Source organism: Orbicella faveolata, unplaced genomic scaffold (genome assembly GCF_042242905.1).
Source record: "Orbicella faveolata isolate gen_17 unplaced genomic scaffold, um_ofav_v1 contig_13, whole genome shotgun sequence".
Lineage (NCBI taxonomy): Eukaryota > Metazoa > Cnidaria > Anthozoa > Scleractinia > Merulinidae > Orbicella > Orbicella faveolata.
Window position 1 is genome coordinate 4,839,124 of NW_028301540.1, and position 27,626 is coordinate 4,866,749.

Below are 27,626 nucleotides of genomic sequence, written 5' to 3' on the forward strand. Positions count from 1 at the left end.
CGTTAGTTTGGCTGGCGAGATCTGCGTAATAGTGCCATCATTAACACTCAATATATTGGCTAAAGTTTGAAACAGTCAAAACCGTTGGCTTTTTTTCATTTTTAAACTTAGGCAATAAATAATATATAAATAAATAATAAGCCAGCGATAAATTATAAACGCTTCCCTTGAGGAAAAAATAGGTGAGATGAAGTAGTTATGGTTGATTTTCATCTCCTCTTGTGAATTCTAGTCCTTTCTACCTTCACTAGTGAAAGCTTTTGTTAATAAAACAAGAAATTCGAATGAACTAATTCTCTTTTGAAAAGAACTAAAAGCAACAAAGGACAAGCAAAATTATCCTTACTAAATGAACAGTTTCTGCATTGATGTAGTATTCTGGAAGCAAGGTCATTTTTGATAATCCGAGCGCACATGGCCTATGGCTCAGCGACGAAAGAGGCGACAAGAAAAAGATCGAAAAAGAAATATGGTTAGCGAGATGGACTCTGAGTCAAGAAGTCTGTCCGTTTTCTCTGTTATTTTTTCTGAGCAGTCTGTAATTAAACAGGCTCTCGGCGAAGACGAAAAAAAAAAAAAAAAAAATTGGCCAGCGAAGCGAGCCGAGCGCCGATAGGAGCTCCCCGCCTTTTTTCCTCCCCAGACCGCTCTCGGATAACTCCGCTCGCGTTTTTTTTTTTTTTTTTTTTACCTTCCTATAAACTGTACCAATCGGGAAGCTGTTCACAAGCTACTCTTAGCTTGGAGAGGAGATTTCAAACTGACAGTACATGCTTCTCTTTCACCCGAGAATACCACAATATAAATGTGTGCTAGCAACCGACCTAGCAACTCTGTGCTAGTGGGAAATTCCCAGGGCTCAGAGGTAACTCGGAGCGATGGACGTCCCTAGGCACTCCGGGATAAGCGTAACCTGTGCTCGACCGCCTTGGCCTGGGCGTAGATGTTGCTTTTTCTCACGTTTACACCATTTTCTTTTCTCGTTGGCTAAGAGCGTACAATTATTTTGAAGGAAATCAATGTGTCAAGTCATGATTTCCAAGAGTCGGCGCGTGGTAAAATATGCAGTGATGAGTTTCGCAGAAGGTCTAGATTAGAGTGCTGGAATTTCAGTTATTAGTTAAACTCTCAGTTATCAGTCAAAATTTCAGACCATATCTCAGCTGTCGATAAATTTTTCAAATCTCAGATCTTAGCTACCTCTTCATGCTCTCTTTCCAAAGCGAGTCAGCTCTCTGCCGAGCATCCAAACCCTCTTCAGTCTCTTCACGCAAAAAGAAAATGGAAAGATCACAGCTTCCCAGAAATTTCGGCGTTCGTTACCCTGAACAACTCAATGATGACGTCATATCATTTTAATGCGCACTCTCGAATGTCAGTGTTTCAAGATGGCGGAAGAAGATGTGTTTTTGGCAGCGACGTCCAACGCGCTGTGGGATCCTCATCATTCCAAAGATTGGGACAAAGAAAATGTTACACCACAATGCGTTTTGAGAATTAAAAGGTAGGATAGTGTTAACGTTCTTTCGAATTGGTACACGGCTCGGTTTTCCTCAGGCGTATTGCTAAATTGATCATTAAGCAAATTCTGATGAAAAATGCACCCGGAGAAATTTCTGAGCTATTTCACTTTGTAAAGGGGTTAACGTTTCTGGGGCAAAATTAATATTATTTTTTCCTTGCCCACACGTAATCAAAAATTGAGATCATTTCCGACAACATTCTCGGCACAGTAAATTTAAAATGGCTTTTTCTTAAATGCTGAATTATTTGCTTTCTCTTTTGACAAGCCTTTGTTTCGACTGCGAATTTATTGCTTGCCCTTTCGAGCCTGTTTCAAGGAGACACCTTCTAAACTGTTCTCTGAATTACACGGTATTGTTTTGTGGATCAAACAACGGCTGGCATGTTTAATATCACTATATTTGAGAACAAGATGTGTTGTTACATTTATGTGTTGTGTATTAAATGTTGTCATACTTACAAACCGGATGTAAGTAAATACGTGATACTCGGTATTAGTCGAAGCCTCATTTTGCCTGAGGCCGCGTTTTGCAAGGAAAAAAAAACTATTTTTACAAGACATCATGTAGATGTAAAATTTCTTGGTCAAGCCGTGAGGGCCAAATTTACTTATTTTTTTTTTTCCAGGGATATAATGAGTATATACAATGAACCACCACCTGGTATGTGCATCGTGCCTGACAAAGAGGACATCACAAAGGTCTGTATGCTGTTGATAAGTGCCATGATGAGATGTATTGGACCATATGGGACAGCATAATATTGCAAAAAGGCATATCATTTCATATTATTTTTAAATGAAATGCATGTGCCCAGGTTGGGTTTTACTTGCTCCAAAACAACTTTATATATGCCATTGCAGGCTTCTGATTTATGGCCTTTTATATTCCATATGTGGTAAAACAAGTTTTACATATCAAAATGGCCACCAATTTCTATCAAATGATCTTTTGAAAAATCACTCACAAAAAAAAGAGAAAACTTCCCTCACTTTTGTTCCTCATTTGAGATGACATCCAAAAGTGATATTAATTCCATAACAATTATGTGAGAAAAACTATCTTTAACAGGACTCCTCAAGTTGTACCTGCTGCGTTGGAAAGAAGATAGTTGATGGCAATTGGAATCATGTGTGCTTAAAGGCACCTGTGGTTGAATATCAATCAATAACCTTGATTGACCCTTAAGAGACATCTTGATTGACATCTCGATTGATACTCAGTTGACACTAGATTGATACTCAATCAATGTCTTGAGCAACACTTGATTGACACTCGATCAACACTCAATTGAGACCTGATCAACACTTGGTCAATAGTAGGTAGAGTGTTGGCCTTCTCTTATGTACCGTTCGACACTTGCTGGCATACCTGTGAAAATTAGTCGGCTCTCAACCGACTGTCAACTGAGATGTCTATTGACTGTGGATACCTTTAATACACATAATCCGCAAATTGTATGTCAAACTGATTATGAAAAGACAAAATATCACAAAACTGTGTGATGGGTAGGCTGAGAAAATCACCCGGTGCTTTATATGTTGCAGCACTGGACACACAAGAGTTTCTACCAATGTTGTGAATGGAAAAGAGCTTCCTTACCGTTTACAAACAAGTGACAAGTTACATTTTCTTTTTTAAATTCTCTTCTCATTTGTGTGTTTTGTAGATGCACACAAGCTTCACTGAAATTTTTTTTTCATAATTTAACATTTGAGGAACAGCTGATTGAAAGTATTTAATGTAAAACAAGCTCATTATTACTAGCCAAATGAGTTAATAATCTTTGACTGGATTAATACATAGTTGTAAGAAGCCAAATACCTATGTCCAATACCATGTATGGATTAAATCCATGCAGAGGCTAGCAATAAAGTTGTTATTTTTTAAAATGATTTATTATCTATTGTTTTCAGATTCATGCTCTAATCACTGGTCCATTTGACACACCCTACGAGGGAGGATTCTTTTACTTCTTGATTCGATGTCCCCCTGACTACCCCATTAGACCCCCCAGGGTCAAGTTAATGACCACAGGAGGGGGGCAGGTCAGGTTTAACCCCAACTTGTACAGAAATGGCAAAGTGTGCCTGAGTATACTGGGGTAAGTAACTTTACTGGTTCTTCTTGTGAACTATTTGATGAACAACATGAAAATATCAGTGGGGTGTCAAATAACAAAACATGGTTGCTACAACAGTTAGCACATTGGACTACAGATTGAGTAGCACATGTAGGTTTGAGGACTGGCTAATGTCCAAGTGTCCTGTTCTTGGACAAGACAATTGAAAGGCTGTGTGCAAGAACGTCCCCTGGATTTTTTGGCCATTTTGAAAGTGTTCAAAAATAGCTGAATTTTGGCATGGAGGCTTCGTTGTACCTGAGAAACATTGCTCTGAATTTTCTCAGGTGAAACGAAGCCCACATGCCAAAATTCAGCTAGTTTTAAACACTTTCAAAAATGGCCGAAAAATCTAGGGGACGTTCTTGCATGCGGCCTTTCAATTGTTGTTACTCTCACAGTGCTCCCCTTCATCTGGAAGCATATTAAATAGTTTCTGATGAATTATCAGGGCAATCTGCGATGGATTTGCATTTCATCCAGGTGGGAATAGAATATTCTTACTACATCAAACAACAGAAGCTGAAGATTAGCGTCAGTCCCAGTGAGGCACTTGGTTCTCTGATCCATTGAATCAGAATAGACTCTATGCCTAAGAGTATGAAAATTGCAAATGGGTTACTAGAGTGCACAAATGTATAGAGCCCTAGTTTAATGAGGGATCAGAGAATTTCACCTGGTAGGTTAATATCACAAGATCAGTAGGATTATTTGTTTTAAATCGTACAGCGTTTTGATTTTTCATGTTTGGTTACAGGACATGGTCTGGTCCGGCTTGGAGTCCTGCCCAGTCCCTATCTAGTGTATTAATCTCCATTCAGTCTCTTTTAAATGAAAAACCGTATCATAACGAGCCAGGATTTGAACAGGTGTGTAGGACTGTGGATAATTGTAACTAAATAAATAGGCTATAGAATTTTCTTAAACCACTGTCTAAGATTTGTCACAAAACTTAAAATATTGTGAATGGATTCTGTAAAATGTTTAGGTGCTGAAATTTGTAACCATAATAAATGTTGTTCCTTACTGATTGTGATGTCAATAACAGTAAGGCAATATTAGATAACAACATGGAATGTAGGCATGTTCAATCAGTCCTGGATTGCTTATCATCAAATGAGCTACAAGAAATTTTACTCACAGTTAATTAGGATATCTACCAGTAAGGAAAAAGGCTTTTACCATTGGTTATAATTAAATTAGTGAAGAACTCATTCACATATTTTATTTCAGGAAAGACAGTCAGGGGATTCAAAGCGATATAATGAATGTATCCAGCATGAAAGCTTAAGAGTTGCAGTCTGTGACATGTTGGAAGGAAAATTGAAATGTCCCTCGGCACTCAAGTAGGTACTTCCCTGTGTTATATACTTTCCTCGGAAACAAATGTTTCTTGGCAAAATGGTAAATGTACTTAGTAAATGTACAAGTTGTTTGGACTTATCTCCCCCCAAACCCCGCTCCTGCCAAAAGGCTTGCATCTTTGGTGCACATTTTGGAAAACCACCTTTCTGACAGTCTTTATCTGCTTCTGCCATGTAAGCTGATTGTGGAACCCTGTCAAGCTATGGATAGGTAATGGATTTAATCTTAAACATGACCACCTATCATTTCTACATATGATGTCGTCAAATTTTATTTTTTTGTCATTATTTTGTCTTGATCTAACACTATATTCTCAAAACTTACATTAAAAAGGGCAGTCTTATCAGTAAGGAGAATTCATATTCTAAACTTGTTTGATTTAAGAGGTCTAGTTACATTTTTTTTGTTGCAATCAAAGGCCTTTACATGGTGATAGTGCATTTTATGGGCTCCTGTATTCTGCTGTTTGCTGACCTCATTTTTGCACTGAACTCAATGGTGAAAGATAGCCTCAAAGGGGAAAACTTAAGAATGACTACAGAAGACTCCTGAAATTCAGGCCCCACTTGTGTTGAGGTTTTGATAATTTCTGTTGATTGTGTTTTTCAAATCATTGTTTCAGAGATGTAATGGAGAAATCATTTCCAGAGTTTTATGATTACTACCTGTCTGTTATCAATGACAACTCTCATCAAAATGGACAGAACATGATGGTAAGCACTGAACACCAAAAAAAAAAAAATTGTTTTGACACAACAGTAGTTTATCTATGACTAAGGGCTGTGGATTTGAGTTGTTCTGTTTTGTTCCTGGGCAAGGCTCTCCTCCTCCTTAATAACAAACTTGTAGACACACTTAGCTAAGGTTTAGTGCACCGCACAAGACCAGTTTATTTTAACGCATGCCCTAAATAAGGTAATTTTCCAAAATAATAACCTCTCACCGACCAAGCGTGAGGGCCGTACTCAGGAATATTGGCCCGAGATCATGACAGCATGAACTGAGTGCAGTGTGTAGTCTGTACAAAAACGACCAAGGGCCAATATTAACAGTATGGCTTGAGCAAACTAGGTTGGTAAGTAGTCAAGTATATTGCACTCTAGCCATGGTTGTTTATTGAATTTGCCAGCTTTCAAAGAACAAAAACACAGTATAGCAAAATCCTGACCCAGAAAAAACCAATCAGAAGACTTCAATTTGCCTCAAGACTACCTTGTCATAAAATAAGACAGGATATTTGATAAAACAGGTCTTCTAGGTTAAAACTTACAATTTGACCAGACTATTTCTCTAAACAATTTAACTTGCATCCCATCCAGGGTGAAGTAGCTTTATGCTATAGAAACTTGAGTAAATTGCCAACACTGTTGGGGTATCTGGCTTCTTCTGATCAATCAGACTGGCGGCCAGGTCAGACTGTGTCTCACTGCTCTTTGAAAAGATGTTAATTGCATTCTGTTATAGGACCCTTTTGGAGAGAAGCGGGGAACATTTGACTTTGTATCCATTAAACAAAGACTAGAAGCAATCAAGAAGAAGCTCGAAGACAAGAAGACAGCGGCACATGGTTCAGATGCCTCGTCAAGTGATAATGAGAATATAGAGGAATCTTAACAGAAACTGAAATATTATTTGTACATACACATAGCGATATAATTTATATTTCTGTTAGGGGAACAAGTTCTAGTTGCCTATAAAGTCTATCTCATGTGATTATATGTGAATGAAGTTAGTAACAAGCATGGGTTATCCAACTTTATGGTATTCAGTGTTCCCCTGATTTATTTTGACCTCCATTCAGTGGGAAGTCAAAACAGGTTGCTCTGCAGCCAATGGAATAATGTAAAAAATATCCAATATGTAACATTAATGTTAGGAGTTGTATACTGTGGGTTACTGTAAGTCCTCTGTGTAGCCTCTGCCACACCCCCCCCCCCTCCCCCAATCCCCCAGAAGGGACATCATGAGCCATATCTAAGTCACTGTTTGCCTCAGTTTCAAAGTGAGTTCTTAGTTCAAACCTAAGTCCATTTAAAATGACTTTTTTACTCTAATGTTTCCTTTTATGCGAACAAACTTGGAAGTGATCTACAAGGTTCTCTCCTCCACTGTGATATGCCTTGTGTTACTTAAGTTGTGTTGTGTTATATTAACCAAACTCAAACTTGTACTGTAGAACTTTTAATCAAGTATTTGAAGCCTGAAGGGAATCCCATATAAAAAGGATGGGGTTGCTTGTCGTACCTTTTAGGGGTTAAAAAAGTGGTTTTGGAACCTCAAAAGGTCCACAGTGTGAGCTTTTGTGGTACCTTTTAGGGTTTTGAGCCAGAAAAATATGCCAGGATATATTTGATAATCAACTTTACAAGTAGAAGGTATTCGAAGCAATCATCTTTAACGCTGTTAAAGATTATGAAAGTATCAGTTAATGTGTTGTTTTAGAATTCGTACCTCTTAGAGAGTGAAAAAAATTTAAACAGGATCTTGGTACCTCTTAGGGGATTCTTTTCAAAATTTCTGACAAGTACCCCATCCTTTTATATGGGAGTTGCCCCCCAAGATTTGAAAAGTAGTATGTTATAAGTGATGGGACTGTGCGATGGTTTGATTAACACTTAGCTCTTAACTTTCTATTTTCGGACAATTACTTGTCAACTGAATCATACTCTCCACCTCTACAGTTCTTTAAGCCTTCTGGTTCTTTACAGGAGTTTCATTAAGGGCCAGGCACCAAATTGACCGCGATGATTTTGTCCCCCTGGTTTGACCATCTGGAAGAATAAAGAAGCTCAGTTCAAAAAGTTTTGCTCCCCCTGTGAAAACCATTTGCCCAGTTGCAGAAAACGTTAAAGAAACCCCTGGAGTTATTTAATCTAGGATTTGTGGTAATCGTGTTAGTGTTCTCCGCAGAGCAGAAAAAAACAAATGAATCAAAATGATTAGTCAACCATCAGCCACTGGCAAAAGTTGAGAAGTAAGGGGGTGGGAGTTCAATGACATGTAGAAAACGAAAGACGGTCATCGACAGAAGGTAGTTGAAGCACTATATAAAGTTGTCTTCAGTCATCACATCAAAATGTTCTTAGTTTGTTAAATATTACATCAAGGAAAACTGGTTAGGTCTACGTTTGTTTTATTTTCACCACAAAAATAGCATCATCAAACTGCTCAACATCGATAAAACATGGTTCCGTAGGTGTATTTTTTACCGTATTTACCAGATTGAGCACCTTGGGGCCATTTTCTACTCCTCCCTGGAAGGGATGCTAGTCCATCCTAAGGCCCCGTTCGGGATGGGAGTGGGGTCGGCCAACATTTCCTAAGTCAAATGCGTGTGTTTTTCGTATCCATACTACCCAAAATTCCGAAAAATATTCGACGACTTCCAAACATTACCGAAGACTTCCGAACATTGCTGAAGATTCCCGAAGATGTCCTGATGTGTTGCCGAATGTAGCGGTGTGAAATGCTAAATCTGGGCACCATCTTTAGGTTTGTTATTTAGGACTCAAACGTGACTTTTAGCGCTGTTCACCGACCTATTTGGGTGGACAATGAATTCAGTTTTTCACGTTACTGAAAACGTCCGGAGGGCCATGCGTGTGAAATTGTCCTGTTTGCGTGATGCGTGTGAGCGACGATTTCGATTCTCAGGCGTGTGACACATGCATTATCGTGCGATTCCGCAGGCAAAAGATGATGGGGGCAGTAAACTACTCTGAGAGGATGCCAGCGTGTTAAAGCCTACGCCCTATATACTTCTTACATTTCACGATTTAAAAAGCTTCTGTGTTCTCAGACATTAGTGATTAGTGTGCCGACACGTTTCACTCGGCTACTCTGACCTCTTGGGATGGTCTTAGTTGATTATCATCTTTCCAGGCTTCTTTCCTCTTGATAACCGTTCACACAGGAGTGAGAGGACTGCAAAGAAATTGGCGGGGGAGTGGGCTGGCCCAATTTGGAATCGATTTCGTAATGTCACCATCTTAACCTTTTCTTTTTTGTCTGTTATTAAATCAGAAAAACAGAGCTTGAGTCAGATATTTTCTTTTCGTTGAAACGTTCATTTCCTAAGGTTCAAGCAAGCAGGTAAGTTCTAAAAAGGACTCCTTCAAGTCTACCATCACACTGAGCGAAGTAATGTAATTAACAGCATGTCCTTAATACTCACCAACCATCGTTCTGTTTTCATTTGATACTAACAACGTCAAATATACGTCAAATTGCAATGATGTCGGATAGTATTAAGACTTCTGCTATGTTGGCTCTTCGATATGATACACAGACGCCTTTGACTTGCGATCAATATTATTAAGACAGCATTATTTCTAACTGATTTCGGCTATCACTATCTGTCTCGCTCTCTATCTCCCCTTGTCACACTCTGGTTCGTTTTTACGTCTGTCCATGTTACACTAATGGCGAGAAACATTCCGCGAGGGCGGGAAACCCAAAAGGCGCGAAAATTACTTCTTGTCTTTCCGCCGACGCCGTCTGCCACACGCCGAAAATCGGAAGCGCATGGCAAACTCTTTCCTTCAGCTGTGATCTTTTTTGCTAGTATCCGGCACACTGCAACGAATTGGAAAGGACTTTTCTTCGAGAATTTTTTCCTTTATCTGTGCTTCCCTCGAAAACTCGATTACTTTGCCATAATCATCAAGTCCTGTAATGATACTGGTTTCCACACGCCCTGTGTTTGTGCAAACACAACTCCTCTGTCGATGTACAGCGTTACTTTGCCCAATGAGTACAAAGCTTTTCCCTCGAAACGCCGATTAGGAATTGGCATAAACAGCAGATTGTTCTCTTCAGCCTGAAACAGAGCAAAGGAATACGTGCGATGATACTTTGCTGTGTCTCTCCAAGAGAACGGGAGGGGAGGGAATGAGAAAGGGAAAGAGGAAAATATTCAACGTGATTAAAACTCCGGGGGGAGGGGGTTCTCCCTTACATGGGCTATGTAGGTATGTGAGGCCCCAAATTGCAAAGGGTATGGTTTTTCAGCTGTTTTGGTCATAAATAGGGTATAGCACTCTAGCCTTGAATTGGGTAAGTTTTTTTAGAAGAAGCTACTTTTTTATCATTACCAACAAGACCATCAACATAAGCCCTTCATAATTTATGTTTAGGGCAACTTTAACAGCTGCAACGGTCATAAATAGGGTATCGAATTTTTGGTCAGGTCATAAATAGGGTAGGAAAACTACAGATTTTGGTCATGATTCAAGAATTTTTTTTTTTGTTCTATTTGCACTACTTGTTTGTTTATTAGTGTTGTTAATTAGCACAACAATGCTAAATCCTCAGTAAATGGTTTGAATCCAGGAGTATCAGTAGTTCGTATAGTGTGATCGTCCGGGTGAGGGTAGTTCTGAAAAGAACTGTTGTTGGTGACTGACGTTTCGACAACCTGAGCGGAAATCATCTTCAGAGTCAAGTGAATGGTGTTTGTCAGTTGATGATGTTATAAGTCTGGTCCGTTGAACGTGATTGGTCAGTATAGCCATGATGGTATTGGGTATACGAACTAATGCTAAATCCTCCAACACTTAAGCCGCATCCGCACTACGCCGGAGGAGTTTTAAAACGAGGGTTTCACTCTGAAAACGCATCAAATGTTTTCCGTCGACACTACAATACGCCGGAGAAATTTGAAAACGCAACAATAACCGGTCATTTTGGATTTGTGTTTGGGGAAAACTCGGTCAGGGAAATATAATCACATTCCCATCGCGATGTCATCGTTGTCAAAAAGCTCCATTTTCAAAATGTTTTCCGTCCACACTAAAACACAAAGTCAGCGTTTTCATATTTCACCGCTTTGAAGAGCGTTTTCGAAAAGCTCCGTTCTCGTGACGGATTAGTGTGGACGGTAGGCCTAACCGCAGAAATAAAGCTGCGTTTTCAAATTTCTCTGGCATAGTGTGGACGGGGCCTTCAATGAAGTAATTATTTTGTAAACTGTACAAAAAAACTCACCAAGTTCTGTATCAAGTCTTTGAAGTTGGAAGGAACGTTTTGAGAGGCCGCCACTTGCCGAGCAGCTTCAGCCTGTGGTACAAAACAGAAATGATCAACATCTGATTTCTCTTCACTCTTTCAATACTTTATCAAGTAGGCAGGTTAGGAGAATATAGAAATTCATAAGCCAGTGAATATTGTCTTGACGTGCAACCAGATTCTCAGAACCAAAAAATAAAAAATTGTCTGGTAATGTATGAGGAGAATTCATATATGGATCAGTTACCTTTTGTTTTTCAACTGCCGCCGCCATGGCCGCTGCTTCAGCTTCTCTTCTAGAAAGAACAAACAAACAAACAATAAAAATTGAGCGTTGCATGGCAATGTTACGCAATTTAAAGTCATTTCACCACTATAAAATAGCATCTTTTTACTTCAAGGAACCTCGATGTATCATTGTTGCAACAGACCTCACTTTTCAAAATTCCCATACTTTTCCCTGATAAAAATAAAATTCCCTCTCCAAATAAATACAAACTGTCAGATCTAGTAGCGGCTTCTGGCCTCAACTTAAAGCCCGCGTCCTTTATACTCATATTAAGACTAATAAGTTTAAAACAAATATTCTTTTTTCATTAAGGTAAAATATCGTTGAGATCACAGTGACCCCAAATGTTTAATTGTATTAAATCAGCCGTGTTAAATTATTTCAATTTTCCCTGACTTTTCTTCAAAATGTCACTTTTTCCTGACTCAAAATAAAATTCCTTGACTTTTCCCTGACCTTGAAGAATTTTCTTTCCCTGATCATTTCCTGACCTGTGGCAACCCTGTGTATTAATTTATTGCGGAAAATATGGCCAGTCCCCTCTCATATTTTCCCTTCGCTCGCACCAAGTCCCCAACAGCCTGGAACAAGCTTCAGTAGACTAGGCGACCTGCACTATTTACAAGGTTGTTCATAACTGGTGCAACGAAACAATAGACAAAGAACACAAACAAGCCCCTAGCCCTAAGAACAAAAGAGGTGCAGATTAACAAGAACGAATCAAAAGACGGTTTAAAGTCACGTAGATCAACCGTAATAGATGAGATCAAGAAATGTATTGAGGTAGAATGACACGGTTTTCTCCAATTGATTTACGATAACTCAGATTACAATGCATATTTGAAACCCTTTCGTAGAGGCAACTAGCAATAGGTTTGAATCCCTCGCCCCTCCCCCCCCCCCCCCCCCTCCCGCATCCCCACTCATTAACGTGCCGTGTTTCTAGTCTTTACGGGTAAGACATTTGATCGGTTCAAGATCAAAAACTGACCTTCTCTCAGTATTGGTTAGATAAGCAATGTTCTCTTTGGCTCCCGGCTGCAGAAGGCCACCTGGTGACGTCACAGCCTGGTTCATGACGTCAAGTGCTCGGTTAAACTGGACTGAAATTCAAGAAAAGAAAGTCCCGTCAGCATTTTTCCTGTCACGTTTAGGCGCAGGCATTCTGTATTAGTTAGAATTCTTACATGTTGTACTACCAACTACTCCGATCATTTTGCATTAGGTTTGTCCTATAGTCTTATCTGGGTGGTCACACAACGTGATATATTGAGATTGTTGCGTGACATCACATTCTACATAATGGCTGCAGTTCGCCATTTTGTTATCCTTTGCTGCTGTGTTTTACAAATCTATCTTGATGACCGCGACCAACCTTTGATGCTTGAATTGTTGAGTAAATCCTCACTAAACATGCCCTTCCAGCCTGAATACCTAGCGAGACAAAAATAGTGTTTACAAATAAAACGTCTGCAATCAGTGACCTGAATATACAAGGCTTAAATTGGCAGGTCAGTGCCATTCGAGATACTTCTGTGATCAATGTCTTTCCTCGATCTATATGTTAGCTTTCTCACGGCTGAGCCAATCAGAAACCAAGCTAGGTTTTGAGGCAAAAAAGTCGGAGAGGCCACGTGCCGATAAAGTTAAGACATGTTGAGAGGACACGAGGAAAAGGAACTGTTGCAGCCGCCCTTTTTCTCGTGTACCATGCCCGTTTTGGCGAAAAGGTCTGTTGCGGAGCCAAAATTTTGTCCCCGCAACATGCTGCATGAAATTCAACTTGTTTGAATTCGAGCGTCATGAAGCAGGGACAAAATGACCTCAATTTTCAATGTCGCATCTTGTACACTGCTCTTCCTCTTTTCCCCGGTACAACATAGAAATGAACCAATAACTGCTTCGTGTGCACAAGCTTGCGTACTGTCCCGACCCTACAAAATGCGTCCTATGCGTACACACGAAAGGGGCTTGACCCCGCTTCACGTCCCATAGTCAAAGAGAGCGTACTGTATGGCGTGTTTTACTGTAAAACTGAAATACAGTTGAACCCCGCTTTTTCAAACTCTGGGGGAAAATGAAAAATTGTTGGAAATAGCGGGAGTTCGAAAAAGCCCATAGTTTTGAGTTCGAAATAACGGGTAATTCGGAATAACTGTGTTCGAATTAGCGGAGTCCAACGGAATCAATTCACTTACCACTGAATAACTTCATCGTAGTTAGGACTTACACTCAGCCAGCCGCGAAGAACCTTTCAAGAAAAGAGAGATAACAAGCAATGACAACTTGATACTGCATTCAGGAAGGAGAATGGGCAATTGGGAAAAGAGAGCTGACCACAAACCTGAATCCAACGTGGAAAGAAATGTTTTTCCAGCAAACTGATAAAATGTTGTTGCGTTATAATGTCTTTCCACTCCATGACCCAATGGAAAGGTTCTATGAACAAAACCAGGAAATTATCAGAATCAACATGAAAAAGAATATAAAAATATAAAGAAAATACAAGATACTGTGCCTGAGCTTCTACAACTTCATAAGAGGTTTTGGGTGGGCTTTTAAACGGGGAAGATTATATCCGGGTGGATGGGTGGGGGGGCTTACAAGCGGTGTTCAAAAAGTTTCAAAGTAAGCTGACGAAACCAGCATCCAGCCGTATAAAAAGATGTTTTATGTTCTTGGGAACAAGAAACACAAGGCACAATTAAGGAAACAAGCACGCGAAACACAAAGGTACTGTATGAAGCTTTCTCATAATGGCAAATACCAGCCGTTGAGGTACACAAAGTGAAGGGGCCTTATATCCGTGGGGGGGGGGGGGGGGGGGGCTCACAACCGATATTTTACGGTATTCAGGGAGAAAATTATATTTTGAGTTTGGAACTGGAAGCGTTACTCAACATACCTAAGTGTTGTTGATGAGGGTTGATGATGAACTCTGACAAGCACTGAGACAACTTGGGGTAAATAGAACGAAGAATAAAGGCGTCCATTGTACCTTTGGAGAAAACCTGTCAACAACAACATCAACAAAATACCGAGTCAACAAAAACAGGCGATCTGATAACTTTTAAAGCTACAGTTCGAGTAGCCGGCGTGGCCGAGTGGTTTAAGGTGCTGGATTTGAAATCTGTCCCTTTTCCAAATCCACCCTACGGCTGTCTGGGTTTGTTCTCGGTAGTCCTGAGTTCAAATCCGCGACCCCGTTATGTGAAAAGGCAACTGGTCAGCCCTCAGGATTCTTAAGGTTTATGTTCTATTTGAAATGTTTGTTTATTTAGTTACAACAGCGTTAAATACATTTAACACTTAAATAGAGTTGTTTTCTTTTTTTTTATCTTTTTGTTGGTTTTCCACATTACTTGACCAATGAAACCTATTTCATCTGGTGCTGATAAACATTTAAAAGAGTACCTTGGTCCAGGGTTCCAGGATCATCTTTGCTGAGGGATCTGATGGATGCCAGTTGGTCAGGGCCGATGCTAACTTGAATCTGATTGGTGCGTAGAGGGGCTCAAGCTGATCTCCTAAAAGAAAACGTAACGTTAAAATGTTTCAATACAAATCTTTGGACATAAATTGTATTTATTCACTTCTTTATTAAGGAATGAAGAACATACCCATAATAGGAAGCCAAGGATGAATCCAGGCATGGACAGGAACAGTGTCTGTTAGTGGATTCCACGCATCCACTTCTACCTAAAAGAGTCAACAAGAGCAAGCAGTTATTTTGAGTTATTTTGGTCGCGTACAAAATTATCTTTAAATTGAAGGAAACCTGAAAATGAAAGTTTATTAAAATAGAAAAACACCAAAGAGATAACAATACACCATAAAGGAACAGGGATGGTTAAGGATGGAGAAGATTAACACTGATTGCAAACGTAATCCGTTTTCAAGATGTACAAACCGTGACGTATGGGTCACTCCTTTAAAGAATGCTCTCCAGCATTTAAGTCACGATGGACATTTGTCCATTCCACCACACTCGTAGCACAACAAAATCAATCTAATCACAGAATATTGCATCTCTATACTGTCCAGCCTTTATCTACTGACTCTTAAGGGCACACTGCAGAACCCGAGTATCGGCGGCGACCATGGACAAATGTTGCCTCATCTGTATCGTTAAAAGACAGTGGTATTCCCCTTCCTGGGATCAGAGGTTTTTTTCTCAAAAACATCGCTGTCGGCTGCAAGCCCAGCATCATTTGACAGGGTTAGGAAATCCCACCGGGGAGCAGTGCTACTTCTAAAGATATTGGGTGGGGGTGTGCGGTACGCTTTTTGAAATCCTCACTCCATTTCAGACCAAAATTTGCGATTTTCGCAACTCTATTTCAGATCCGACCCAAAATTGGATACCCTATTTCAGTCCTGGCTCTAAAATGAATACCTTGTATCAGACCTGCCTTATAATCAGTTCCCTAGTACAGACCGATGTAAAAGGCAATGATGACATTAAGTAAGTTCTCCTTGTTGACGGTCTTAATTATAATGATAAAGGACTAGCTTCTTCTAAAAACATACCTAATAGTTGTTATCGCAGTTTCAACAGTTTGACATGCAAACAAGGCGAAAGGGTCCATTCTCCTTTGCACTGACCCTTTCGCCTCGTTTCTAAACCATTTTAAACAAAAGAATATTTGACACTGGAATTTAACAAATTGACGTCAGTTTTTCATGCGTCTGTCCTGTTATTGATCATGAATTTCGTCATAACATTGTCAAAGTAGCTGTGGGTCCACGAGGCGATAGCCGAGTGGATCCGCAGACTACTTTGACAATGTTACGACGAAACTCACTGTCAATAACAGGATAGACGCATAAAAAACTGACGTCAATTTGTTTTTTAGAATAACAAATTGTCAAATTGTCCGCTCTCGCTTGTTGCCGCATCGTATAAATAAGAAATAAATGTGTCTGTCCGCTTATTGACAATGAAAATTAGCCAATGAGCGTGCGAGAATTTCAGCAATTATCGTAAAAAACAGTTATTGAAGACCAGCGTGCACATACCATACCCTATTTCAGACCAAAACGGCTCAAATATCATACCCTTTGGCGGCGCACATACCCAGCCCCGGAGAAATCGTACGGGACAAGTTTCAATCTCATTCTAGAACTGACCTGCAGACGAGGCAGAATTAACTGCTGTTTGATATTGTCCGTGATCCACTGAGGGAGGATTGGTGCCCAATTATTTATCACGTTCAGCATTGCATCATAATTGCGACAATGCCATGAACTGAAAAAAACAGGTGGCTCATATAAACAAAAAATAACAAAATAGGGCAAATAAACACCTACACGGTTACACCATAAATACAAGAATATGCTCAAGTCGAACACATAGAAGAAAGAAAAAAAGATAAAAGCAATCTTGAATCCTACCCTCGCTAAAAAACGGAAAATAAATGGCTGTCACACAATGAACCAATCAGGACCCGAAGTAAAATCATTCAACCCGCGCCAAGAGCGGGAAAACTCACGGAAGCTAAGTCCTCATTGGTTTAAAGCTTTTTATCTTTGCTTCTGATTTGCTAACCCGTGAACAGGATCCCTGCCCAGACCGCTCTCGGAAAGCTCCGCTCGCCCTTGACTATCTTCGGCTAGCTCCGCTCGCCATTTTTCCTCCCCCTATAACGTAGTCAGGAGCCTGTTCACAGGCTACTGATAACAGAAATTTTCGAATGCAAAATTAACCAAAACCAAAATAACTTTAGCAAGACAAGGTGTCCTTATTATAAAGAAAGAGGGCGCTTTCTATTCAAACAAAATATTCGGGACTTTTGAAATGGAGGCAAATGGTAAAGAAATTCCTTGGAAAGTTTCCAGAAAATCCGAGAATTGTTGAATGTCCAAAATGCAAACCATTCAACTGAAAACTCCAGAAATTCTCGAAAAAATCAAATGGAACGAAAATTCTCAATTAGAAAATTTTCGGAAATTTAAGTATACGCCACGAGGTTGTCCTCTTTTCCGGAAATTCTGAAAAATGCTGTTCCATTCGCCACTGGAATTTCCCGACATTCAAGCCGGAATTTTTGGCCGAATGGAAAGCGCCGAGAAACTACAAGAACATTGGTTTCTCTGGGAACAAGTGAGCAGTCCTCAAGAAAGAGTGGAACTGTACAGAAGGTAAATAGGTAAATAGCCAGAAGAGTGGAAACTAAATCATACCACACTGCGGTACGAAGGAACGGCATCCAAACTTCCCACACAAGTCGGTCATACATCTTCATCCTAAAAAAAACAACAACAATGAACAACTAGTTTTGTCTATTTCAGTCAAATTCTACCATTGTTATTTATGATAAGAATAAGGTGCGTCTGTTCGAAAAATTTCAATTAAAGACCCTTTAAAATAACTAAATGACAGATTTCCCTACATTTTCGTATACCTCAACTTGTGAAATCCCTTCCCTTTTTTATACCTGAAGCCTGTGCAAGAGACCCCTTTCGGGTGGAGCCGCCCCCCCCCCCCCCGTATAGGCCATTAAAGGGAGTACCCCTCCCCCTGGGAACGAAATTGAATGCTATCCATTGCAAGTTGAACACAGGTGCACACAGTTTCAAGCTAAATGGAAAATTTCATTCCCACATACTTTTCCTCTCCATGCGCCACTCCTCGAGACAGTGTTAGAGTAAACGCAGAGTTTTCAGCTTCTTTCCTCTGCAGTATTTCCTGCCATCGAACCATCACCTCCAAACCATGAGTGGGATTGAGAATAGGATTCCATCCTTGAAAATGATTCCTCAGCTAACAAAAGCAGAACAACCAATTGCATAAATGTCAACACTGGCGTTAACTGCTACAGTTATAACCATATCCCATTCAAAATGAAACCAATTCCAGAAAAGTAAAGCAGCTGACCAAAGGTAGTCTTCCTTCTCGTCCCCAGGATTTTGCGCGGCCATTTTTTGCTCGCGATTTTCTTTTGCTTCATGCAGACCGACTAAACGGAAGAGGAACTACCCACTGTCTATTTCGAAGCTGATACTGGGATCTAGTGTAGCCTTGAAGACATACTTCATCTTCATCATACGTTTGATGAAATTTGCTTACCAAGTAATTTACTTACCAAAGAGAACACAAGAGGTTCAGCTAGGGATGCTAAGTCATACATCTACAAAAAACAAAATGAAAATCTGATTTAATATGGGTAAAATTTTGCCTGAGAAAACTTTATCTTGTTACCTAAATCTTTCCAAAACTCTCAAGTCCATCTAATGTTTCATCAAAGTCTTTCCGATGAAGGTAATGTCTGACATGACATTGTTTAATGTGTAAGCCATTATTTAAGTGCTCAATATGCAGTTATTGTATGGTTTAATCAATGACCCAAGCTCAACTATACATGTGGAGGTGCAGTGGTCTCATGGTTAATGCTCTCGACTCTGGATTGAGCGGTCCACGTTTGAGCCCTGGCTGGAGACATTGTGTTGTGTTCTTGGGCAAGACACTTTACTCTCACAGTGCCTCTCTCCACCCAGGTGTATAAATGGGTACCGGCGAACTCAATGCTGGGGGTAACCCTGCGATGGACTGGAATCCCATCCAGGAGGCAGTGGAAATACTCCTAGCCACTTGATACTACTGGAACCGACATACGCTCCGGCCTGATGGGCCACTTGGCTTGTATGCAGAATCTACTTTTTACCTTGAATTCTTCATAGTAGTCTTCTTGCAAAGTATTAAAAATCTCTTCACACTTATCAAGAGTAAGCGCATCATCTTCAGAGGACAATGACTGTTGTCGACAACTATGGGGTTAAAAATAGGAAGTCAGTTATTTCGAGTACAGTAAAATCCCATGTGTAAGAACCTAATGGTTTAAGAACCTGCTGGCAGAAATTTGCCATTTTAATATCCAAAAATATAGCAATGGGTGGTGGATAACAAGTGCTGAGTTACACTATAAGGGCAGTACAAATGTTTCTTGTGTTACCTGTCAATCATATTAATAACCTCCATCAATCTTTTGATGTCTTTTTCCTCTCGTTCTAAGACTGCCGTGAGCTTCTCTTCTTCATGTTTCAGGTTCACCACAAGATCTCGCTCAAATTTCAATCTGGAAAGATGACAAAGATTCATAAAAACTGATGATTTACTTCAAAGCGGTCTCAGTATAGACCCTTTTCATAAATGGCTGCCAATTTAAAATTCTTTTGTATACATTTAAATTAGCCTCTCTAACCTCATTTGAGAGTAAAAATTCTTTTGAATTATCAACTTAAAAATGAGGTTAGTCAGGCTAATTTTAATAATTACAAAGGAATTTTTATGTGGATATCAGGGATGTCATTAAGGGCTGTAAACCGTAGAAACTGTTACAGCTGAGTATGCTTGATTTTCCCTTGATACTGTGGCTGAAAATACCTGTTGTTTACAAAATTCACCCACAAAGTAACCAGTTGGTTATGGGTGTGGAGAACAACGCTACAAGTGACTCAAAACTTGATGACAGCCCTGGACATATGTGATGAAAAAAAAAAAAAAAACCAGTTCCGTTAGTCTAGATCAAATAACTCAACCTGACATATCAGTTTCTTCTCATATTTTTCCTGAACATTTAACAAGACAAATGTTCAACTTGGTCAAGACACTCCATTCCAGTGGATACATGAGTAATGGTATCAACAGTACTGAAAAAAACATTCTCTTCAAATGTGTATCATTAACTACTCATTAACTGAGAGTGGCGTCTTTACAGGACATCTCAAACCAAGACCTATCCATATTGATTGAACAATAGCAAAGTCAAGGTTTAAAATTTCCCCATAAAGACCAGATGTTCAATTGAGGTTAATAAATTGTTTATTTTATCAAAAATGGCTTTTTGCTTCATTTCTGCAGGCCAGTGATCAGCCAGTGGGCGTTACAGGAGAATAATGCCCCAGAATTAGCCAATCAAAGAGTGTGTTTTACTGGCTACAAACACTAGCCTTATAGCGAATATTAATGAATAGTTTCCACAAACAAACAAATATAACAACTTACTGTCTGTCTGTTTGTATGATGTCAGTCTCTGCCATGTCAATAAGGAGGTTCAAGTTGTATGTTAATTCTGGCATAGAAAATGAAGCCTCTGCATCTCGAACTGAAAATAAACAAATTTCTAATTCATATTTAATTCCCAAGAGTGAATAAAAAGCTAATTCCTAAATAATCAAGACTGCAGTAAAAAGGTTATAACAAATTTGTCTAATATTAGACAATATTATTTTTTCATGAGTGGACGTTGGATATGAGATCATAGCCTATGTGGCAGGCCATAGAAGGGGAGGGAAAGGGTCAAAATGAATGTGGGAGGATCAAGCACGCTTCCATCATGTGCTTTGCACGCTCAATCCTCCTGCGCTTCGTGTGTTCATTTTTCCCCTTTCCCTCCCCTTTGGGTGCCTGCCACACAGGCTAATGAGATGATAGATAGCCAACAAGATGCATAGCGCTAAGTTAGCTATAATCATCTGATATCCAACAAGTGCGAGTGGAATAATACATAATTGATTAATTAAAAATGCCCCACAAATATAGGAAACTAAAATAAATTACAAATAACACACCCCAAAACATAATGTGGATGGCTTCCCATATTTTTAGAGCATGATATAGTTACCATGATGGCTACGCCAATGAAAGTCTTGAATTACATTATCCAATGATCCAGCTTTTAGTACTAAATAATTGTGCGGTTCCAGAAAATATCCATACTCCCCCCACAGAAGGGATTGGAATTTCCTGGGGGGGTGGAGGACCTTATGAGACCAAAAAAATTAAAGAAATGTATGGAGCTTAACTGGAATTTCCAGAGGGGTGGGGAGGTGCTAGAAAAAATCTCTTCCGTGGGGGAGGTATGGATATTTCTGGAACTACACAATAAATTAACCTAATGTGGTTGGAGGAACTTCTCCTGGCTTTGCATGCTGTTGGGCAATGGAGCCGTAACCTGTCAGGATCTTGGTTTCAGGTCCAGTCATGTCGACAACCTACAAAGCAATGAGCAGGTTAGAATAAAGGTGCATACATGAGGGGTTTTACTAAATTTCTGAACATCATTTACCAGGCCTGTTCTGGGACAACATTTTTTGCTGAAGGTCAGCAACTTGTGCAGTCTCATTCCCAGGGTCTCCCATCTTACCCCCCTCCCCCCTGTGGAGCGAGAGAGGAGATGAGAGGCCCTGGGAATGAGGTTGCAAACTTGTGGTCTGTGGTTTTGGTTTGGCAAGAAGTCTGCATACAGCATTGGTCTAGAAATTACTGCTGCATTATATCTCTCTCTCACTTCTCACATCTTATGCCAGATATGTTTCTTAACTTTCACAATCACCTTAATCTTGCTGTGCTTTAGAGATACTGATGGTCCCTTTTTGGTTCCTCCAGAAGCCTGCCAGAAATTGTGAATTTAGACAAATCAAAACATTATCCACTATTACGCATTTTACCATAACAGGTCAAGAGAATGGGAAAATACTAGCCTATATTGCAGTGTAGAGTAGTATTTTGTTTCATCATTTCCATGTCCATGCGATTGATACAAATTTTCAGATGATGCAAGATATATTCTGAAAACTAGAAACTAAAATACTAGAAAGTGGCATAAAATCCTTATTTAATGGTTTATAACATGTGGACATTTTGCTAATATATGCTTGCATTTTCCTCATCCCTTTGGGCCTCAGATAAATACTAAACAACTTGCAAAATATTTGTGCATATTATATGTTAAACAATCAAATAAATGGTATATATTTTGCTAAACCACACAACATCACTCTGCTAGGTGCACTAAAAAATATTTCTATTGACCACTTCCTTAAGAAAAAAACTTACTAATTTGATACTTTTCTAGAAAAAGAAAACATGCTACACTAGCCTGCTGAGCTTTACACCATTTTCTACTATCTACTTGATTGTAAAATGCTAAAAATATTTATTTTTTGGCTGCAACCATTGTAAACATGGGATGATTTAACCTAGACTGGTAAGTTATCTCTTTTAGAAAGTAACCAATCCTTCACTTCCTACATGTAGTAAATACATTTCATCTACATGAAACACTGTACCTTGACTTCATCAGCAGTTTTGTAAACATATTTAGGTTTTGAATATCCCTGAAAAGAAAAAAAAAAAAATTTTAATTACAGTAACAATACAATATTGATTAATGATGTTCTCATTTTAAGTTACTTCTCACTTAGGCACCCTACATGCATATACATAAAATACATAGGTGGACTGTCAAAGCATTACTGGAAAGTTTTCTAGAAGTAGACATAACACCACAAATTCACATAATTTGTTAAAAACATTCTCTGAATTATTTTTGGGGACCTTACATACATACAATAACAATGGAAAGGACAACACCTATCAGAAAGTCTAGATTTTACTTGTGAATTTTGCAATTATCTAGATATTTCCATTGTGTGCGGGAGGGATAAAACCTTACCCCTACTGAATATGCTACAAATGCATTCATATCCAAAAAGAAATAAGAAATATTAGCCGTAGTGGTTCACATTCTCCAAAAACCTTGGAAATTAGTCATTTTAAGTTGTCAATTTGCAATGAACAGCTGCAAAATGTACAAATGTGCATAACACACACGAAGACCCATTGTTCTGCTCATTAAGCATTTTGTTTGCCAACGTTCTCGTTGCTGTTGCCATCATGTTTTGCGTAACACCTCTATTATTTTCTATCAGTTATGCACCTCATCTCGGTCTGTTTTCTTCCACTGTTGTAGTTGCTCTTTAAACTTTTCATCTTCCTCCTCTTCCTCGTCATAGTTAGGTCGTAACTGTGTACAATAATTACAATACAAATCAATGAACCTGTACACGTAAGAGGTCTTTGCCCCTGTTTAGCAGGCAACATTAAACACAAGTCAATAAAAATAAACGTCACCTTTATTCAGTGTTGATCCCTCTATAAACAGATGTGGTTGCCTTTTACAATTTACTACTGGTGTAATTTACTACTTTGACCCTAGCCTGGACGTTTAAATCATAATGCAATGCACAACTCCATAAGCCACTATGGCAAAACTCTGACACAAAGGAAACAAAAACCTTAAGTTTTAATTCCAGAATAACATTAATTAACATTTTATTAACTTTTGGGATCGTCTGCACTAAAGGCATCTGCGGTCTAGTGTCAATCAATACCCTGGTTAATGCAGTGGAATCCTGATTTTTTTTTTGTTTTAAAACTTCCAAGGGAAACAACAATCGGTTTGAAAAATCGGCTAGTGCGAGAAATCAGGTATAAAATTACAGTGTTACACTCAGTTGAGGAAAACTACTTTTGGTTAGAGTTATTAGAAGGTTCAAGAAATCTGGATTCCACTGTATATGACCTACTCATGCTCAGGGAACTCAGCAGTTTTTAGCAGCTTCTGTGTGCTGTCAATATTACATACCTCTTGGGCTTTCTTGGTTCTCTCCGGACCATAACTGCCCAATGCTCCACGACCTTCACGTTTGAAAGCTTCCACTGGAAACACAATGCCTTGTCCTTCCTTTCCCAAACCTTTGCCAGGCTCATAACCCATCTAAAATGTAAAACAACATTATTATAACAACAAATTTTTAATGCAGAATTCTGATAAAAGGTTGATTACTCTTAAAACTGCCTGGATGAGAATTTTAAGAGTTTCTCCCTTGAGTGGTATAGCTACCACATAGTATAATTTGGAATTATCCTTTTTGTTAATAAAGCCATTTTCGTCTTTAATATTCACAATGATTCTGGGTAATCAAGGATTTAATTCACTGAGAGACATATGAGTGCAACTGAAAGTTCACAACATAAATAGCTTACTAGACCAATGGGATTTCAATTCTTAAGGTGTGGGGCAAAATAATAATAATGATGATAATGATAATGATAATGATAATGATAATGATAATGATAATAATAATAATAAATTTTTTAAACAGGATTAACCCATCAGTACTTGAAAGTACTGTTATCATAGGTTTCCTGTAAAATTTAAAAATTAATAAGGCAAAAATACAAAAAGTTTTAAAATTCTAAAAAGGCAAAAGTACAAGGGAAAAACATATAAAAGCTTACGAATAAGAATTACAAATAAAAATATTTGTCAGCCTTTTGCCTAAATAAAAGTGTAGAGTTCAGATGAAAAAATCCTAGAGTTCAAATGAAACAAGCTTTAGGTTTTCCTCAATTAAAACAACTCTCTTTGACTTCCATTTTGTATCATTCATTACTAATAAATATTATTATTACCAAAAGAAATTATCATTTGATTATTCATGTTATTTCACCTGCTGGAGCATTTTCATTCCAAATCCTTTTGTGTGTTTTTCAAAAGCTGCAAATTCTCTACAAAAAACAAACAAACAAACAAACAAACAAACAAACTGTCACTTCATGCAAAGGTCTTGAGGTGAGATAAGATGTGGTGTGGAAAGGAGAGTCGAGGCAGGGTGATGTGAGATGCAGAGATCAACAGTTCAGTTTAGTCAGTCATTGTACTATGTTCTTGGGAAGGCATCCTTGGAGGCCCAGGGACTGCTAGCCAGGATGAGGTGATATTTTTGGGCGAAAATATTGCAACATCCCAACTAGCGGCCCCTGGGTCTCTGAGGAAATTGGACAAGAGACTTTTATCACTCACAAAGCCACTCTCTATCTAGATGTATAAATGGCTACTGGAATAATATTGGTGGGATGTGACAAAATGTGAAACTCCTTATGCCAAACATAGCCACAGAAGCTCATGCTCCGGGTTTTCTTGGGCACGTAAATTTAAAACATACTTTGTACTTCTTGTGCTAGAGTAAGAACCTTTATCATAAACAAAATAGAGTACATTTATGTTTATCAACTTTTCCTTACTTTCCAGTCTTCCGAAGCTTGTTAGCAAACATTTGTGACCCTGGAAAAAAGGAAATCACATATTCATTTAAATTTTAAATTAGTAATCTGGATAGCAAGCAACTTGCCTTTTAAACTAATCTAAATTGTGCAGTTCCAGAAAATATCCATACTCCTCCCACAGAAGGGATTGGGATTTCCTGGGGGGGTGGGGGAGGTATGGATATTCTCTGAAACTGCACATTGTAATTTTTTATGAATATAAAATCTCATTCTTTATAAACATTCCTGACCTGAGAAATGATGTTACTAGACTTACCAAGTGAGCCAACCTCTTTTTTTACTCCAGTGCTCTTGAACAACTTTTTATCTTTGACCACGGGAGAGTTTCTGCCTGATCCAGGTCCCTTCTCACTGGCACTGCTTCCAACACTAGCAACATCTACAATAAGAGAAGATTCATATCACTGACAATGACTATTATCATTTACCTGAACTTCTCAACCCATAATCTGGTTCTCAGGTGCTGCTCTAGTGCTCAATTGCTTCAAATATACAGTTCTTTGCTGTATCCTGAAGTGTAGCTCTTATATTGAATTGAATGGCAGTAATATTAATCAACATAACTGTAATATTAATAAATAGTAATATTAATTAATGCAATTAATGACTGTAGTAATATTTCCAACATCCCATGCAGTACTTATTCAAGACGGATGCTTCAAGAAGTAAATATGGTTTACTGCTAGTCATGAGTTGATCATGTCCTGTCTTTTTTATTTGTTTCTAAAAACCAGAAAATGAGTTATTTCAATCGCTGTTGGGAATGTTAAAAGTTTAAGACAGGCACACGCTGGTGGGAAGTTATACAAGTACCACTGAGGTACAGGAGACTAGCTGGAGCTTTCCACATTGACTTCATAACATGTCTGACCAATGTGTGAAACCTGTCAAATGCTTCACCCCTGTTACCCTGTCAGACAGTGATTTCCTTCTATTGGAGATGCCAACCTTAACAGTTTGAAATCCGGGAGATTGCCAATTTTACCATCTTGGTCCTAAAAAATAAGATGTTCAGAGTGGAGCTCTGCCAATTCAACCACAAAAATGCATCAAATATCAAAAAAAAATTTCCCAAGAAATGTCAAAAATCAGCAAAATGTCTGAAAAAAATTATTTTATTTTTTTTCCTATGTTTGGTCTATGAGATTTATTGACCTGTATGAGAGACCAAGAGATTTGGTCTAGGATAATCCAGGAGACTTGGCATGGACGTTCTCTTTCTGTTCAGTGAGAGACAAGAAGAAACCTAACTGCTCATATTGAATCAATCATTTTACTGGCCACTGTCCATGTTTCTCCCCAAGCAAAAAGAGAAGGGAATCTCTGTCTTGCAGGGTAGACTCCTGGGATCATGTGCCCTAAAGACATTTGCAGTCGAGTGTCAATTGATACCCTTGATCAACCCTCAATCAAAACTTGATCAGTACTTGACTGACATCTCAACTGACACTTGATCAACATCTCAATCGACACTTGATCTACATCTTAATCGATATTCAGGCGACACTTGGTCAACACCTGTTCCACAATTAATAGACAGTCAGTCAATAGTCCACTGAGTGTTGACTGACTCATATGTATCAACTGACACTCAATGGTGTGTCTGCAAAAATTAGTCAACTCTCAACCGAGATGTCAATCAAGTGTCGATTGATTGTTAACCAAGGTGTCAATCAAGTGTTGATTGAGTATTGATTGGGTACCGATCAAGGGTTGATAGAGGGTAATGATCAACACTCGCCTGTGGATGCCTTTAGAGCACATGATCCGATTCCTGTTGGCAGAAGTCAGAATTTCTGAGCTGTTTGTGTAACTAATGAACATTTTCCTAAAATTTCCACCAAGCTATATGTGTACCATCATTTCTTTCCTCCTGGTTAAATTTATCACTGTAACTCTTTACTCCCATTATTTGCAGTAGCAAAAAGCAAGCCTACCATCATCTTCAGCGTTTTTATCCTTTCCTTTCTGAACAATGCCTCCACTGACGAAATTCAGCGGTTTGGAATAGTCTTTCTTTCTTTTCCCCGAAAACCCACTCGATCTTTCATCATCATCCGAGTCTTTCTCTGCCCACATGCCATAAATTGCTTCTTCCTTGGTCATTCTTTTTTTTCTGAACCCCAAGCCGAAGCCTTGCATAAGGTCATAGTCTGTGATCTCAAAATCTTCGACTTCCACGTCGTCGTCCATTTTTAAAGATTCAAAACTCTCCAAGGGTTAAATTAAATAGTGCTGTATAATAAGTAATGATTCAGGAAGTGTAACAGTGCCGGATCAAAGCCATAAATGGTTCAAGAAGAACATGAAAACTGCAGGAAAATAAGCGTTGTCAACGAAGACCTCGTCCGCCATCTTTTGCGCAAAAATTGCGACGCTTACACTTTAGCATTTGTCCGCTGTACATGT

General features: G+C 38.9%; 2 protein-coding genes across 2 annotated transcripts; one reads left to right on the forward strand and one right to left on the reverse strand.

Annotated features, from left to right (window-relative positions):
• The first annotated feature begins 1,343 nt into the window (after positions 1-1,343).
• Positions 1,344-8,125, forward strand: LOC110047921 (ubiquitin-conjugating enzyme E2 Z-like). The gene is made up of 7 exons (XM_020753669.2): positions 1,344-1,504; positions 2,152-2,224; positions 3,440-3,627; positions 4,403-4,514; positions 4,879-4,991; positions 5,633-5,723; positions 6,475-8,125. Exons 1-7 carry the CDS (start codon positions 1,359-1,361, stop codon positions 6,622-6,624), a joined length of 873 nt encoding a protein of 290 aa, XP_020609328.2. The 5' UTR covers positions 1,344-1,358; the 3' UTR covers positions 6,625-8,125.
• A 1-nt stretch (position 8,126) lies between these two features.
• LOC110047938 (tuftelin-interacting protein 11-like) lies at positions 8,127-27,598 on the reverse strand. Its single transcript, XM_089284194.1, has 26 exons — positions 27,155-27,598; positions 25,474-25,596; positions 25,176-25,215; positions 24,602-24,659; positions 23,734-23,865; positions 23,026-23,112; positions 22,376-22,423; positions 21,640-21,696; positions 21,199-21,298; positions 20,310-20,409; positions 19,258-19,380; positions 18,970-19,072; positions 18,391-18,435; positions 17,914-18,068; positions 17,489-17,551; positions 16,436-16,553; positions 14,926-15,004; positions 14,720-14,832; positions 14,211-14,316; positions 13,650-13,744; positions 13,504-13,556; positions 12,681-12,739; positions 12,297-12,408; positions 11,264-11,312; positions 10,996-11,067; positions 8,127-9,829 (listed from the first exon to the last, which is right to left on the reverse strand). Exons 1-26 carry the CDS (start codon positions 27,408-27,410, stop codon positions 9,656-9,658), a joined length of 2,520 nt encoding a protein of 839 aa, XP_089140320.1. The 5' UTR covers positions 27,411-27,598; the 3' UTR covers positions 8,127-9,655.
• Between the last annotated feature and the right edge of the window lie 28 nt (positions 27,599-27,626).